The following is an 18,284-nucleotide window of genomic DNA, read 5'->3' as shown; positions in this document are numbered from 1 at the left end:
CTTGTCATTCTGTCCGGCACCTGAAAAAAATCAACATTTGCATGAAGGCACTGTACAGGGAAAGCTTTTCAGAATTAGAAGGAAACCCATCATTGAGCTTTTCACCAGGGAGACAGCTCACTAGCGCGGTCACTCCGTTCAGAGGTGGGTTGCGATGGGAGCGCGGCTCGTGCCAGCCTCGGGCAGGTGCCAACAGAATTCACCTGTAAGACGGTGATGCTGGAGAGCGTATGCAGGCTGTCGCGCCCCTCGAGGTCCCGAGGTCATTTGTATTTGTAAAACCCCTCTCCAGTCTTCTTCCCCAGCTTCTTCTCTTCTACCAGTTTATTCAGGAGCGGGCTGGGCGCAAAAAGAGGATTGTTGGGCTCTAAGGAATGCCACCCTGGTGGGAGAAAGGGGGGGGAATCAGGAAGGGGTCTGTTTGTATGCCAAGGTGGCAGAGACCTGCATCTCCTCAGAAAAGTACCGCAGAGGTCAGAGAACGGGAGGAGGTGTGGAACCCAGCAGGACTCCCCCAGACCTCCAATAAAGCACAGAGCAGCGCTGACGGCTGTGAGCACACCTAGCCACCAGTCTTACGCCCAACACCACCCAACCTCCCCGAGGGAGGAATTCTTGACACTTTTCAAAAAGTTAAGGAGAACTTGTAAGATAGTTACGTACAAGGAAACAGAACAAAGGCCATGCTGGAAAGACATTCCAGTGGAAAGACATTCCCAGTGGAACGTCTCCCCGTGACAGACAAGGTCAGTTAGAACAAACTAACACGACTCCACGGTACAGGCTACAGGTTTCACTGGAGCCACGTTCTGCCTCGGAGAGTACTGACGCTGCTCATTCAAACGGTACAACAGCCATCAAGAAGCCGTCCCCAGTTACGTCTTTTTTTTTGGTTACTGTGCTTCCCTTCACTCCTCATCCACGGCAGCGCAAGGCAGATGGCACGCTCGCGTCTTTTAAGGCATTTACTGGGTTTTCTATTAATTGGGGATGAAAACACGGCCGGCAGAAAAAGGCTAGGGAGTCTCAATATTTGCTGCTTTTCAGCAGAATTTCTTACCTCTCTTCCCACTGATTCTTTTTAGCTATATAAAGTTCCACCAATATTATTATTATTTGCCACTGGCACTTGATGAAGTCAGCAAAGCCACCATTCTGTCCCCAGGTACACAGGGCAGAGCCGTGTCGCACAAGTGCAGCATTCCCAGCTGAATTCTCACCCCTTTCTCCTCAACGGCTGAAAGGCTACGCCATAAACATTCCATTCAGACTAACCAAGTTTGATTTTCATCACCACATTCATCCGCAGTTTAGTTAAAAAGGGGGAAAAGAGAAACAAAGCAGCACACGGTACCATCTATAATGTATTTGCTGGTATCCAGCCCGACGTAGTCCAGCAGTTCAAACGGACCCATGGGATAGCCAGCCCCCAGCTTCATAGCAACATCAATATCTTCCTTTGATGCATCTCCTACAGAAAAGATTGACAGTTTGATGAACAGAGAAGATTCCGCATCTCCTTGGCACCACTTATAAATAATGAACAGGGTGTTATTTCACCCCGGCGCGGCACCGCACAGACACCTCCGCGCTTTTCAGAACCACAAAAACTGGAGTCAGCATATCCACGCTGGAGCATAAAGCAGAATTTCTCACAAGCAGGAAAACAGGCGGCCTTCAGGCCTGATTTCCATTTTTCTAGCTTCCTCCTGCATTTCCGTATCGATTGCTGCGCCATTGATGGAGCCCCAGCTCCCGTGCCCGACCTGCCAAAGACCAGCGGCAGAGCGGGCGGCTGGCAGGAATTCAGAGCTGCTTGCAGAGGCAGCCATCGGGGAAGCCGAGGGAAGATCTCCGGATCGGCGCGGTGAGCTCGGCAGCAGGTGCTGAATGATGTGCAGGACAGAGGTACCCTCGCTCCCCAACAGCCAGGGGCAAGTGATGTCCGGCTGACGGACGAGGCAGGCACTCCGGGTGTCCGAAAGCCTAGGTGCATACCATTTATACGCCTAAGATCAGAGAATCCTAGACATAAACGCTCAAAATCTCTTGTAAAGGCAACACTTTCAGCAGAAGTGCTGTAGGAGGTAGTAATTTTTATATATCTCCTTTTACTCTTTAAAGCTGACAATTTGGGTTCCTTTTAAAATGACATTTTATTTCTGAGAAACTGAGAAAATGAGCCTTACTTAAATCTAACATGACTCCCACTCCTCAAACTCAAACACACGTAAATCCTCAACTCCTGAAGCCGCTGCAGATGTCCCTGCCTCTTTTATCAACAGATTTGTCTGTCAAACCTGGACTTGGCCCCCAGACAGCACACAGCTGTCTGTTACAGTACCATTAAAATCAGTAAAAGGGCAAGCAAGGGTTGTACCCCCACTGGAACCTCACTGACTGCTGGGTTTGGTTTTTCACCAAGAAAAGGGCAGTACAAAGCACCCCACATTACTACTTAGAATACACCCCCTGTTTAAATCACTGTTAATATGCAAACAGTAATATGTGCGCTGGCAGCCCAGAAAGCCAACCGGATCCTGGGCTGGATCAGGAGAAGTGTGGCCAGGGGGGCGAGGGAGGGGATTCTCCCCTCTGCTCTGCTCTGGGGAGACCCCCCTGGAGTGCTGCGTCCAGCTGTGGAGCCCCCAACATCAGAAGGATACAGACCAGTTGGAGCGAGTCCAGAGGAGGCCCCGGAGATGCTCCGAGGGCTGGAGCACCTCTGCCATGGGGACAGGCTGGGAAAGTTGGGGGGCTCAGCCTGGAGAAGGGAAGCTCCGGGGAGACCTTAGAGCCCCTTCCAGTGCCTGGGGGGGCTACAAGGAAGCTGGGGGGGACTTTTTCCAAGGGCAGGGAGTGACAGGACAAGGGGTAACGGGTTTAAATTGAAAGTGGGGAGGTTTAGATTAGATATCAGGAAGGAATTCTTCCCGCAGAGGGTGGGAGCACTGGGACAGGTTCCCAGAGAAGCTGTGGATGCCCCATCCCTGGGAGTGTCCAAGGCCAGGCTGGATGAGGCTTGGAGCAATCTGGGCTATGGAAGGTGTCCCTGCCCATGGCAGGGGCACTGGGGGGGCCTTAAGGTCCCCTCCAACCCAAACCACTCTGGGATTCTATGATTACAGGTGTTTTGCCTAAGCAGAAGTGCACGTTCAGCCCAAGGAGATTCTGTATCAATAAGGACTCCAGGACTGACCCAGTAAAATGGTGTTTCAGTGCTCGGGGCTGCCATGGGAGAGACCCAGTTTCATCCTACTGTGGGTGACAATCGTGTCGACTCTGCAAATGAGTGCACAGGGTATGATAAAAATTTAACTGGAGTCAGTGGCAAATAGGAATCCAAAGACAGCCATCAGGCTCCTCAAAACATCACCCAGCCTTTCCAATAGATCTCATCGGAGTTAAAAATTCATCAATGAACTTCAGCAAGTTTGGAAATATCACACTGTTGAACAAAATACAAACAGAGCTGAGATTCAACCAGCCTGTTGCTTTGCTTAGGCAGAAGAGAGCCAGCTTGAACACACCATCTCAGTGACTGTTTGCTACACCTAATTACAAGTCCTACTGTCTCCTGAAGTACGCACGACACGTGTCCTTAACAGAGGAGCCTCTTTTACACAGCCAGCCGCCTCAGTTAGAATCCTGCCTTTTTCCCAAGGAAGAATGCCCCCTCCATCCACGACTTTGCCTTTCAGGGCACTCAGTTTGCCCTTTTCTGCCTCTGAGATGTAATTAGGTACATTTGTTGATGGATAAACAACCAGTGTTGGTTTCTATTTTTTTTTTTCCCTGGAGATCAAACCACCCCTTCCCTGTGCTAGAAGAGAGATTTTTAATATTTAAAGCATATTTGGTGGAACCCTGATAATGGAGTGCTTTCATCTGTAAAAGAGCAGTGATTTCATAAACAAAATGTTTCAAATGACACCTTCAGCAGCGCGGAGCTACGAGCGGAGCACTTGAAATAAAAGCAATTATACTCCGTGATTTCCTCTTTATCCACTACATTTTCAAAACAATTATCAACTCTTGGAAAAATTCAGTGATTCTCTGGGGTTTTGTGATTATTTCTACCCACCCTCGATATTAACGCAGACGAGACCAGCGGCGAGGGGGGAGCTCCTGAAGAACCTGTGTCTACAGAAGGACACAGAAGAGGAGCAGGAGGTTTTATGGGGCACTGGTTGAGCCCGAATCACCTGTATGCCAGCATCACAGCGTGACGCTGAGCGCGGCACACCTCACCTCACCTGGAACCCGGGCTTTGTTCCACAACCCCAGTATAACCCAACTCAGGAAACTCTGCTAAGGGCCCCACTGTGGGATTTTCAACCATTTCCATTAACGCCTCTTGGGATGGAGACAGGGAGGTTCCCGAGGATATTTCACAACGGCACTACACTCAGCTTGTCACCTCCAAACCAGAAACGTTTTCCACCACCAGACACTTCCCACACCAGTAGCCAGTGCCCTCCAACCTGGCACAGGCTGGCATTTCAAAGCGAAGACAAGCTCTTTGCAGCTACATGCTGGCTCATATTTATGTTCACTGTGCACTTCCAGCCTTTAAGGTCTGAAAGTCTGGAGGGAATCCCAATGCTTTTCCAAAGGGATATAACATTTAGCAGTGTTACATGTCAACACCCCCTGAAGGCAACACCCCAACAAGTACCTCTCTCAAAAAGTCGAACCGCTTCCATCATATAAGGCACCAGGAGACGGTTTACAATGAACCCCGGAGTGTCCTATGGAGAGAAAAAAAGGGATTCTGAAGGTTCTTTACCAGTATTACACTCAAACACTACAGACGTTAAACAAGTGCATGAAGACACTTATTGAAACATCAGCATCTGATGCTCTCCAAACGGTATTTTTCATCCAATTCATCTGCTCCGTATCAAAGCACAGAAGACGGATTTCACAAACAAGGGATGGCACCTGGACGTGCACCGTGACTGAGAAGAGTAAGACCACTACACGCCCAACTCCATTGATCTTAAAACAATTTAAGGCGGCCGGTTGGCAAACGCCTTTTCTTCAGCAAAACTCTGCCGGTGCGCTTTCCTGAGGGATGGAAGAGCAGCTCTTCCCTAACACCTTTCTTAGGGTGCTCACTACTAGAACCACTCCCGGCCAAACAGCCTCCCCCACCGCCCACTGGTAACCCACGCTTCTGAAAGCCAGGATCAGCCCAACAGCAGTCGGTGACGAGACAGGATACGGGCTGTCAGCAGAACAAACTGAAACAGAACCTCTTGTACACAAGCTTCTGGAAAGAGAAAGAGCTTTGCAAACAGCATTATTTCATATGCTACTACTGTTTCAGACGCTTACTGTTTGTTCTATTTTATCTCAGTATTTAACCCAGAGGATTCCAAGCAACTTTTCTACCACAAACAGGAATTTAAAAACCAAATTAGACAGAAAAAGAAAGGTTCAGATGTGGAGGCTGCATTAGCCTCTACCCAAGCCGAAAGAGAAAGAGCTTTGCAAACAGCATTATTTCATATGCTACTACTGTTTCAGACGCTTACTGTTTGTTCTATTTTATCTCAGTATTTAACCCAGAGGATTCCAAGCAACTTTTCTACCACAAACAGGAATTTAAAAACCAAATTAGACAGAAAAAGAAAGGTTCAGATGTGGAGGCTGCATTAGCCTCTACCCAAGCCCATTTATAACCATAATGCATCACACATTCTGCACAGGAACCGGGAAAAAAGTCAACTAAGGCCACAGAGTGCTTTAGCAGTAGAGCCAGAATCGGGGTCCAGCATCCAGATCCTGAATTACTGTCAACTACTGCAACGCAGGCCCTTCTTTTCGTGACCAAACGTCTCCTGGGGGCTGTGAAACTCCAGGTGAGAGCATAAAGCTCCCCAGACCACAACGGATTCGGAAGTGTGCTTAGGAAGTAGGGTGTTTATCCAGAGAAAAACCCCGGCGCTGCGGAGCAATGCAGCCGACTACGGCCCCGGCTGCTGCAGGCTCGAGGGAAACCTGCAGTGAGCACACGCCACGGAGGATTCATCCACCTCCCTCACAGGACAAGAGGGGGCAGTCCGGTCTCTAGCACGGCTAAAGATGAGCTCCTGCCGAAGCTCTCCAGTCCAAACTTCTGCAGGATTGGAATAGAAAAACCCAGAACTGTAAAGCCTGATTCTTCCCAGTCTGGCTGCTCTAGACAACAAGTCTGGGGAACCTGTGGTAAGTGTGGGTGTTCTGTCAGAATGCTTCTAGCAGGGAAGAGAAACTGGACGAAAAGCAGCCTGGAAATTCCTGAAGTGCTCTTACACCTACTGAAACCTACCTCCTGAAAATGAAGAGTTTTCAAGAGCGGACTTTCTGAGCCTGGGAAGACCAGCACGTACCCACCTTACAGCTGACAGGGCTCTTTCCTACTGCTTTACTGAAATCCACAAGCGATTCAAAAGTCTTCTGGCTGGTCATTGGTGTCTTGATGACCTGGGCAGAGGGAAGGCAGGGAGAGCAGAAGCACATTTATGAGCAGAATCCCACTCATTTCCCAGGACAGCAACGATTCAACCGTGATCCAGAACACTATTCCAGAAATTCACAAAGCATTTGGTTTGCAAGAAATGATTCCAGTGGATAGGTAACAGACACAGAAACCTATTTTAAAGACAGATGGGGCATTTTACATGTTTGAAATTAAGCGTTTCTTTAAGACTTTTCCACGCAGCCGCTACGGATGGAAAAAGGGGGCATCCTTTGGAATCACATTTAAAGATTACAGCACAAGGAACAACTTTAAAAGCTCTACAGTCTCTGTTGCCCCGGGAAACATGCTGGCATCACTCTAGGAACCACATTCAGAGACACCGCTCCCAATACAAAGGGCTGTGACCTCTCCCCTGTGCCCAGTCTAATCACGACCAGGCATTTAATCCTAAAGAAAACGTAAAATCTGTCTGTCTTTCCGACTGGGGACACCCCCTTAGCTTCCGAGTAGCATGTTTCCACGTCCATTTTCTTCACGGGCGAGTTATACGTAGTTTTTCCTACACTTCACTGGAGTGGGGATGCATTAAGTCGTTTGTTAGAGACCTACTCCCCTCCCTGCCCTGAAAAAAAAGGAAACGAAAGAGCTGCCGAAGCTGAACGGGTGGTGACAACTGGGCTGATCCTGACCTCCGCGTGCCATAACCGGAAACCCGCTGAGGCTGACCTCCTTCTTCACACAGTTAAATCACACAGAGGTTTCCCCTCGCCCTCATGCCCGATGTAAGGCCACCACAAAAAGCGCTGTTAGGGCTGAGGAAAAGACAGAAAAAAAACAGTGTTCCTTTACTTGCTATCAATTAAAACATCAGAGAATTACATAAGACTGCAGGCTTCAAGTTTTTACTATACACGTCAGAATTCTGAACCATTAGCACTAGCCTTTTGGATTATTAGAGAAATAAACCCCCTCCAAGCTCTGCGCTTCTGAGCGGGAAAGCAGCAGTCTGTGAAAAGCAGGTCTCAAAGGCACCGCAGGTTCGGGCCCACCAAGGACAGCTTCCACGACAGGCCGTCTCAGGAATATCTTGCAAAGTTTTGGTGATTCTCTTGGGTTCTCCCCCATTTATTTCAAAAGGAAACATGGGGTTTACATCGAAAATGCTGTTCCGCAGTGTTTGCCCAGGCCAAGCCTGATTTACTGCAGCAGGTCCGAAGCAAAAGCAAAGCCTTGGAAAGTTTTACTTCACTAATATTGGTGCCTTTCAAGATCAAGTCCCTGAAAGCACAGCTTCTGCGTTCTGAAGTTCATCAGCTCGAGTCAGCCTGGGGTAGGGCATTTGTAATTCAGGTAAAAAACCCTCCAGATTATCAAGGCTGACCCCAGCAGTCAGACAGGGACTGCTCCGGTTTGGGTTTTACAAATGACGATGGGTTACTGCCTGTATTTTTCAAATCTCACTTTGTTTAGACTTCTAAAGCCTATGATTTGGTTTAGACTCGAGACGAGGCACAGGACTCTTCATCCACATAAACAGATTACTGCCAGCAAGCAGTTACGTTAGCAAAGCCTACGTTAGCCCAAGGAATTATGCCAAAGATTTCCGCCTTTATGCTAAAGATTTTCTGTTGAAATCTTCTGTGGAAGATTCTCTTCAACACCTACAAAATTCCTACGAATTTCTTTCTTACAACATTTCCCCAGACCCTTCAGCCACACTATACAGGACTCTATTAAACTAAATCCACATGGGTACAGAAATCAGTGAGAGAGAATTTGCCAATGGCTGAGCCCTCATCAGACCACCATACTCGGACTCAAACTTGTTCCTTTCAGCCAAAAGGACAAACATTGCAAAAGGAGGGAGAATGACACATTCAGGGACACAGCACAGGCAGTGGATGTTAATGGGAAACAAGAAACAAGCACAATAAAGTGAACCTCAGGAGTTCAAAAGGCAGGCACAACATCTGAAGCGCTCGTCACCAAAGCAATTCTACAACAGATCACTCGTGGGGCAGAGGAAAAAGATCTGCAGCATTTAAGGGCAAAAAGTATGTGAAACTTTAGGGAAGAGTGGCCGAAATGCAAAGTTTATTTTCACTTCAGTTTGCAAGTTCATCGCATCCCAGAATGGTTTGGGCTGGAAGGGACCTCAAAGCCCCCCCAGTGCCACCCCCTGCCATGGGCAGGGACACCTTCCATAGCCCAGGTTGCTCCAAGCCTCATCCAGCCTGGCCTTGGACATTCCCAGGGATGGGGCAACCCTGGAAGTTCCAGCTGATCAAGGCCAGCCATAAGGAGGGGAAGGTGAGAAAGAGGAGAAGAGAGACCTGTCATTTTTTCTGCAATGTGACCTTTACTTTGGAGGCTCAGATACACTCTTATTAAATTAATGAAATTAAATTAACTCATATTATTAAATTTGTTATTCTGCTCTGCACTGCAGTTATCATTAGCAATTGCATGATGTAGCCAAAGACAGTATGATTAGAAAATACATCCAGAGAGTTACATAAAAATTTCCATTTACACTTCCTTTAAGGCTGGGAAATACTGTAATGCTTCCTGACAAACTATCTGGAACATCGAATCAAACATGACTGACTGTGTTTCACAAGTCACAAGGCAGTGAGATTTCATCTCACCCCATTTCCTATCGATTTCCAGTGCCTGAAGGGGCCGACAAGGAAGCTGGGGGGGACTTTTCTCAAGGGCAGGGAGTGACAGGACAAGGGGTAACGGGTTTAAACGGAAAGAGGGAAATGGAGATGGGACATCAGGCAGGAATTCTTCCCGCAGAGGGTGGGGAGCACTGGGACAAGTTGCCCAGAGAAGCTGTGGATGCCCCATCCCCGGGAGTGTCCAAGGCCAGGCTGGATGAGGCTTGGGGCAATGTGGGCCAGGGGAAGGTGTCCCTGCCCATGGCAGGGGGTGGCAGTGGGTGGGCTTTGAGGTCCCTTCCCACCCAAACCACACTGGGATTGTGTGATTCTATGGTAACAATCAAATTCCCCCGTCTGTCATGGGCTGGTTTTCTTTATGCTGCCAGCAGGATCGCTCAGCTGGCCTGCCTGCCTGAAACGATCCCGGTACACAGCACCACTGCTGGGAAATTCAGTGGGGAACTTTGGAGCCTCGAGACTGAAGGAGTTACCTCTGTCCCTTCAACCTGCCCCTAAAAGGAGACTGCACCACCCTCCTATCACGAGAGGCAGCTTATTCCATACCAGCAGAGCTGCAAACTGAGACCCCCTCTCTGATCTGAATTCTGGGTGATGAGGACTGCATTGCTGTGCCGCAGCGGTGGTTACAGTGACCTCCCAAGACACCTACCTCCACAAGCTTCATCATAGGCACAGGATTGAAGAAATGGAGACCACCGAATCGGTCCTGCCTGGTAGTTGAGTTAGCCAACCCCGTGATTTGCAAGGACGAAGTGTTGCTTGCAAATATTGTGTGCCTGGAAAAAAGAAACACGTGGATTGCATAAATAACGGCAAGTTTTCCAAGACTGGTGTACTGAACAGACAGATCCACTGCCTAACCATCCACAGGATGCTCACAAATATCCCTGCTCCTTTTCCTGAGGTGTATCCCACCCCTTTTGCTGAGCTGTAAGTGATAAAATAACCACTGGAAGGGCTGTGCAGGTTTCTGACCCCCCAAGTATGTTGCATACTTGTATTTGGGGATAGAAAAAAAAGACTATTAAGTAGAAAATAAGGACACTGCAAAGGAGATACAAAATCACGAGAATTTTAAAGCATATATGAAGTCTTTTTCCAGACATAAACCATTACTAACTGCAATTCATAAAGGTTTGGGTATTTTTTTTCCCTACCAGAAATATCTCAACACCTCAACAGCCCTGCTACACTGACATCACACTGAAAACTTACAGAAATGGCTTTTTCTTCAAACCACAAAAATCAACTAAACTAAATTAGAGGTGAAAACCTACCCCGTTCTGGGCCATATCCTACTGACCCTTGGAAAAGTTATCCCATTGGCCTCATCAGATGTTCAGCCACACTGGTATTTTGCTGACACCCCACTGAGATACACCTGAGCTTCAGAACAGAGCTTTCAGAGAAGTCACATCCAAGCCATGAGGACATCTCACTGCGGCATCAAAACACAACATCTGGGGATAAAAACACCCTCCACCAGTGGAGGCCCTGGGACATGATGCCCAGAGAAGCTGGGGATGCCCCATCCCTGGAAGTGTCCAAGGCCAGGATGAGGCTTGGAGCAACCTGGTCTGGTGGAAGGTGTCCCTGCCCGTGGCAGGGGGTGGGACTGAATGGGCTGAAAGGTCCCTTCCAACCCAAACCATTCTGTGGTTCTATGATTTCTCCCCTCCCAGAAGCCCATTGCTCATGGTCTCTGCCTGTAACTCACTTCACAGTGCTGTCAGCACCCAGGGCCCCAAGGAAGCAAAGCTTCTCCGGAGACTCAAAGCTGTCTTTAAGCAAACCTTCATCACCGGTCAACCACCACCCCCGTTAACCTGACGCAAGAGTTAGTCCATACAACAGCTTTAGAAATGCTGGAAGGGTGAATCTGGGCGAAGGCTGTAGGACACCTGCGCTGCCAGCGAGAGCTTTCCACACCCCCCCTCCAGTGTCACGTGGGATGAACAATGCCTACTGCTTCCTTCTAATGTGCAGAAAAACGCTCGCTAGACACTTCTGCCTTTCCCCATGCTACTCGCAGGGTCTGCAACACCCTACTCCTGACACAACCACAAATTACCCTTTGTATCCCACAGCCGAGTGTTTACAAGACTAGCTAAGTTTCACTATTTTACTAGGTTTCCTTTCTTTTCATCGACACTTTCTACACTGCAACCCATGTTCTTCACCATTCACCTCCTTTTTCTTGATCCTACTGTAAGATATCCATATGTTTACCATTTCCAACTCTTCTCTTAAAAAGGCAGGCTTCTTGTCTAATGTCACTTTCCCCAACCCTGCGAAATCACGCCTTTTGTCACAGGAAGGAGCACATCTGAACACCTCCCAGTATCTTTTAACACTCTGTAACGTACCACTGGATGTTCCGAGGCAGCTGTGCTGATGAAGAGCTCAGCTGTACAAAAAACAGCCTCGGGTGTTCACATACACACATTAGTAAACGCGGCTCTGAGTCCCTGTGCCCACTTTTCCTTGCTGACTGCCTGCCGTTTAGTACATGCTAATTGCTCATTAGCGTTCTCTGCTGAACGTGGACAAACACTCCGGCAACCAATGGTCTGTTTTCACAAATAAGCATAATCTAATCACAACAAGGTACCCTGATAACTGCTGAAGGCAGCTACTGACTCTTGTCTGTCAGAGGGAGGGTAGCGGCAAGCAACGCTGGGCCGTGTGTGATCGTTCACTGTCTCACAAGTCCCTGGTAATTCTGATTACCGGCCAGACGAGACAGCCTGAAAATCTCCCCAGGCTGAACTCAGCTCATGACAACACCTCTTCTCCCTCGACACGATATTCGAGCCCCAGCTTGCCTAGTTCTTCAGTCAGTCTTGGCCCGTGCCCCCAGCTTTAGCCGTACTAGTTAAAACCTCAACCTGCGAGCAGTCAGGGTCTTGAGATCCTGAGTCATCCGTTACACGGATCAAGCGTCGGAGACTGCCCGTTCCGCTTAGCAGCGTTTTTGGGGTTGGATACAATTCAACTGCAACGTCCAACAGTTATCAGATATAGTTCAAAGAAAGCTCCAGGGACTGTAAGTAACTGCGTGAGTGCGTGCTAGGGAACTACGGACCCTCCTGCCTCACACACCACAACCAGCCACCAGCCACTTCCCAACTCCTGTAACACAAAGTAACTCAGCTCACGTCAGCCCCTGTTGAGCTGTGACTTAGATCTACGAGCCTGAGACTTCTTAAAACTTGTCCATGCCAGGCACGCTGAAAGCAAATGCTTTATCATCCCAATTCCCTTTAAATACGGGAACACGTCCGCTAACCACAGCCCACGTGTACCAGGACAAGCTGACTCGGCTGTTGTGCATTTGCACTGGGATTTAGACTGGACCTTACTGAGTAGGTGGAGAAACTTTGTGACGAAAACCTACCCAGCAGCACATCAAATGAAGCAACGCAACTAAACCTCAATGCATTTGTCACACGCACCTGGCACAACGACTATTCCAGGCCACAGGCCAGGCTGGAGGCTGACTGAGGGAGAAAACTCCTGTTTAAAAGAAGCAGCTAAGAAATGCAGAACTAACGGCGTAACAGCAAAACCAGAAGCTAACGAAAGTCTAAGTTTTGAAACGTAACAGAAAAAACACACATACTCTGGAGCAAACTTATCCAGCCTCTTGAAGAGTTCATTTTTAACTTCCTGGTTCTCCACGATGGCTTCTATCACCAGATCCGTGCTGTGGACCACCGCTACGGCATCTGTGCTCGTTGTGATGTTCTTTAAGGTCTTCTCGATGAACTCGGCGCCAGCCTGAAACATTTCCAAGAAGATGCAACGTCTGTTTACAACGATTTCATTCATTTTTACGTGAAGAACCCCCGTATGCTCCGCAGGGTTTTGGAGCTCTCAAAAATCCAGGCAGTCTGCCACACTGCCAAATGAAAGTTCGAAGCGTGTGCAGATGCTTTCATGGACAAAAGCTTCCTAGCCAATCAAATCTGCTCGGAAGCCAGTGGGAGACCTCTGAATTCCTTCTTTTAGGAAAACTACTTGCTGCAGTCATAACATAACAATCTGAGTGAACGAGTGGTTGGTCAATCAGTAGTTTCTGAGCCAACCTGGACCGGCCACCCACGAAGAGGAACGTTTCCCGTTTCAGACCTCTGCGCTGTTTTCATTCAGTGATTACCTGCTTTCGCTCCTACGAACAGGGAAGTGCTAGCTCATGAACACTTCAGGAAGCTAAAGGGCTGACACTCACTACAGTTTCAGTGCGAGTGTGGGGGAAACCACTCTGTTTTCTGACTAGTAAACCCGCCGATCACCAACAGTCTGCGAGGACAGAGAGCAAACTGCGAGACTTCGAACCAAGGGCAAGACGTGGTACAAGTGAAAACACACCTGCGTGCCACGATGTAACATCTCATATGCACTACAAACATAACATGGACAGTATTCTCTTGGATCAAAGGCTCCCCGTAATTATGCACGGATGCTCTGGTTACCCTGGCGTTACTACAGTTTTTCTTAGAGCTCCCACATGCAAACAGGTCCTTTGTCGTTCCCGTTGCATGCTGCATCGTTCACGCTGGTAATCAATGCCAGCAGATATATGTTAATATGTATCAAAAGAACTGAATCTGTCGTGGAATTCAGGGAAACAAGCATAGCCACAGATAACCCTTAGGATGTAAATTTAGATGCCATCAACTGCCCCACAGTGACCTGCTGTGTGTGAGTCTCACTGCACAATGTAAACGCAAAGTATCTAATACATCGAATTCCTGTTACTCCAGGGCAGTTAAACTCTCACTTCCTTCACAGAAATCCTGTGCCCAAGTCGCGGGGAGGAAGACTCCGTACTAAGGAGTCTACTAGTCCCTACCCCTCTGCTCTGCTCTGGGGAGACCCCCCTGGAGTGCTGCGTCCAGCTGTGGAGCCCCCAACAGCAGAAGGATACAGACCGGTTGGAGCGAGTCCAGAGGAGGCCCCGGAGATGCTCCGAGGGCTGGAGCCCCTCTGCCATGGGGACAGGCTGGGAGAGTTGGGGGCTTCAGCCTGGAGAAGAGAGGGCTCTGGGGAGACCTTATTGCACCTTCCAGTGCCTGGGGGGCTACAAGGAAGCTGGGGGGGACTTTTTACAAGGGCAGGGAGTGACAGGACAAGGGGTAACGGGTTTAAATTGAAAGCGGGGAGGTTTAGATTAGATATCAGGAAGGAATTCTTCCCGCAGAGGGTGGGAGCACTGGGACAGGTTCCCAGAGAAGCTGTGGATGCCCATCCCTGGAAGTGTCCAAAGCCAGGCTGGATGAGGCTTGGAGCAACCTGGGCTATGGAAGGTGTCCCTCCCCATGGCAGGGGGTGGAACTAGATGGTCTTTAAGGTCCCTTCCAACCCAAACCATTCTATGATTCTAAGGTATTAAGACCATTTTGTTACTATTTGCTTTTGGACAAAGATGGTGCATTCCCAGGTAGTTTGCTATTAAGCCAGGACAAATAATCTGGCCCCATTTCACATTTAGCATCTGTTTTAAAAGGTCACCAAGTTGGTGTAAATCCTTATCTCAAGGCTGAAGTCTACAAAGGAAAGAAAACAAGTTAAGACATCTTTGAACTACCCTGGATCAACAGAAGAAAACCCAAGTTCTTCAGCACAGTGGAAAAAGTTTTCTTTTTAAGAAGGAATAATCACATTAACATTCCCTATAATGCACAACTGTAAACAGTGTCAGAACTTCAGCATGGGAGCTTTTGTTCCCCTAAGCTTTCCTAGACGAATAAGGAAGATGATATCAACCTCAGGCTTATCCGCAAACTTCTTCTTTGTCACTCTCTTCAAGCTCTCTTCAATTCCTTTTGTCGACTTCTTAAGGATTTCATCCGACTGGTCTACCAACACCACAGTGTGGCCGCTGGCTGCTGCAACCTGGAAGTTAAAAATAAAAGGACTGAGTATCGACATCCTAACCCAGCCAACCCCACTGATCTGTGCTGGGACAGGCAACACACCCCGCAGCGAATGAGGCAAAAGGGAGCCAAGGAACGTCGACCTGCGCACTTTACTAGAAAAACCAAAAGCCTGCACACAGTTGGTGTGGAGGGGAAGGGACAAATGTCCCAAAGGACTTGTGAGAGAAGGAAAAGGAAACTTTTCCCCTGAGCTGTCCTGCAGAACGGTACCTGTGCCTGGAGGCACCGGCTTTCTGCAGCTACAGCTAGGGAACTACCGCTGCCTGGAAAAGAGCAAGTGGCTTAGCTGTGATCCTTGGACTTTGTAAGGAAAAAGGGCTGTGGAGACCGAAACTGGAATGCTGGTAGGGCGAGCAGGTGGCGAAAGGGATGGCTAACCCTGTGTTCCCGGGACACGGCGTAACACAACTCTGCTGTTGGGCCATGAGCACGTCCCCGCAACAACAGGAAGGTGACAGCGGAGCAGGGAGCAGCAGTGAAGCATGTGGCACTCCAGGACTCGTCACGGACCTCAACGTCCCGCAAGCTCTCCTTCTACCTGGCACAAATGCTGGCTCAGCCACAGACAGCACTGCTGGGTCGTCTCCTGGGTTGGTATTCAACTGATTTCAATCACAGAATCTCACTTTCTGCTATTGCAACAGCCTCCTAAAAATGTCCTGCTAGGTGTCTGCTACTTCACTACTCACTGATTTGTGTTTCTCCTGTTGGCTAACAACAGCCTGTCGTCATCTTCAGAACCCTTGAGCGAAGAGCTGTAATAAACTCACTATGGGAAACAAGTTAAGACATGGATCCACTGACTCTTTTTAAAGGCACAACTCCGGAGCTTCCTGGCTCCATACTTTTACCTTACACCCGGACACTCAGGATTCCCCTGTGCCCAGAAGGCCAACTCCAGCAAAGCCAGCTGAAATGAAAATTAGAGCCATCTCCTGAAGAAAAGCATGGTGCTGTTCTCATCCAAGCTGCCTCACTAATCCAGCAAACGGAGAAATGCCGGGCCGCCTCCGGCCAGCAGCAGTACGGCTTTCACACGGTGTCGTCTGCAGCTGGACACCTCTTTATCCTTCTCTGGGTGTAATGCTTTTATTTACACAATGCCCATTTCATCAAAGCAACTGAATCATAAAAACCCTTAAGCCAAGCACTCCTAACACTTCATCTGTTGTTGCTCCTTTGCAGTGGCAAAGCAAGACCCTCCGCTCTTCAGAAGCAAAATCAATACCAAGCACATTCGATGCTTCGCTGATTATCCATTTATGGTGACACCACCATCGACCAGCTGGCCAAAACACCCTAGAAAAATTAACGCCTCCCTTTTCCCACCTCATTCTTACCATATTCACAAGGACAGGAATGAAGAAAAATGGCCAAAGGCCATACCAACCCCTCGCACTTCAAACACGCTCGCGCAGACTCTACTACCCACTGATCTTAAGGATCCGGAATCAGAAACACACGGGTGCTGGGGAGTCAGTTAATGCTTTGCCCATACCGAAGTGCTTTTGCTTCTCACGTGGCAGGTCAGGAATTGTAAGCTCCTGGCTTTCAGCCACACGTTTTAGCAGAGGTCAGCTTCTCCTGACAGTATGAGCAAGGAAAGAGGAGAGAGAATTTCTGAAGTCTTCTAAAAGGGAGGAAAAGCTTTACTAACAGGGTGCAGAGCAGACCCCACTCAGTGTTATAACCATCTGAGATCCTTCTGGATTGATAAATCAGAGGCAGATGGTCAGCAAAACAGTCCTCGGTCCTTAACGGTGGTAGAAGGCTGCAGTGCCTGCTACTGCCAAAGGCCAGACACGCTTCTCCTGACGAGCTGCTCACTGAAAGCGCACGGCCTAACAGAATATGCAGATCCGTTCACCTTCCCTGCAGAAGTATGACCTTCGCACAGTGCTCCTCCTCCCCAAACCAGAGAGCAGCTTTCCTCAAAGTTGTCCTCCGATGGTTCCTTCAGTGCAAGCCTCAAGCTCTAGTACCAAGGTACAGAGGAGTGTTTTTACCGGACAAGTTAATAAACAACTAGCTAATTCCTTTGCAAAAAAAAAAAAAAAAAAAGCCCCTGTATTCCTCCTGCAGATTTGCCAGGAATACGAGGAATCTTCAAGTTTTGAGAAGGAAACCCATTAATTCATTAAAACGGAGAGCTGCTGTTTATTAACTCCAGCCTCCCTGCCAGTTTCCGCCTGGGGATGCCTGCATGTTCCACTTACTCTTGAAAAAGTCTGCAAACCACCCCGGTACCTTGGGCAACACTCTTCCTGTGAATAAAGCAAATACCTAAATCTTAAATCACTGCCAGGTCAGTCCACTCTCCTGTCCCAAAGCTATCACGTTAAAGATGAACTTGAAAGCCATAGGCCTGAGAAACACTGGGAAAATAAGTTCCTATTTAAATATTAACCACTTCATAATTCCGCAGATGACTGACAGCTCAACGTTTGTTTCAGCCGCTGTATTCTATCATGGAATGGTTTGGGTGGGAAAGGACCTTAAAGCCCACCCAATCCCACCCCCTGCCATGGGCAGGGACACCTTCCATAGCCCAGGTTGCTCCAAGCCTCATCCAGCCTGGCCTTGGACACTCCCAGGGATGGGGCATCCACAGCTTCTCTGGGCAACCTGTCCCAGTGCTCCCACCCTCTGCAGGAAGAATTCCTTCCTGATGTCCAATCTCAATCTCCCTCTTTAACTTTAAACCCGTTACCCCTTGTCCTGTCACTCCCTGCCCTTGGAAAAAGTCCCCCCCAGCTTCCTTGTACCCCCCCAGGCACTGGAAGGGGCTCTAAGGTCTCCCCAGAGCCTTCTCTTCTCCAGGCTGAACCCCCCAACTCCCCAGCCTTTCTGCACAGAACTTCATTCTACCTTAATAAGTTGAAAAATGGTACTTGATCTGCTCCCTTGGTAAGTCAGAAGCAGCTTATTTCTTGGACCAACATTTTTCAGGTATTATTACCCGCTGCCTGGTTCAGAAAGGGTCCAAACCTCATTTTAAGAACCACCCTGACTCATCTAATTCACTGACCTTGGTTCTTCTCGCCTGCACCGAAGCTGCGGTGGATCAGCAGAACTGCCAGGCCGAGAGCTGAGCAGACGGACGCTTTCTACCCCTCCGCAGCAGGGAGAACACCCCCTGCCCACCCTGGCCGGAGCCAACACCCCCTGCCCGCCCGGCCGGGGCCA

At 48.8% G+C, this 18,284-nt stretch overlaps 1 protein-coding gene across 1 annotated transcript; it reads right to left on the bottom strand.

Annotated features, from left to right (window-relative positions):
- Window positions 1-263: 263 nt before the first annotated feature.
- HADH (hydroxyacyl-CoA dehydrogenase) lies at window positions 264-15,054 on the bottom strand (the record flags this gene model as incomplete). Its single annotated transcript, XM_010156383.1, has 7 exons — window positions 264-382; window positions 1,355-1,471; window positions 4,679-4,751; window positions 6,382-6,471; window positions 9,806-9,932; window positions 12,779-12,936; window positions 14,926-15,054. Coding segments are annotated over 7 exons (813 nt in total), but the record flags the coding sequence as incomplete, so codon positions are not given.
- Window positions 15,055-18,284: the final 3,230 nt, after the last annotated feature.

This window comes from Eurypyga helias, unplaced genomic scaffold (genome assembly GCF_000690775.1).
Source record: "Eurypyga helias isolate BGI_N326 unplaced genomic scaffold, ASM69077v1 scaffold34277, whole genome shotgun sequence".
In the NCBI taxonomy this organism is placed as follows: Eukaryota; Metazoa; Chordata; class Aves; order Eurypygiformes; family Eurypygidae; genus Eurypyga; species Eurypyga helias.
Note: the sequence above shows the minus strand (reverse complement) of the source record. Positions and strands in the feature narration are given on the sequence as shown.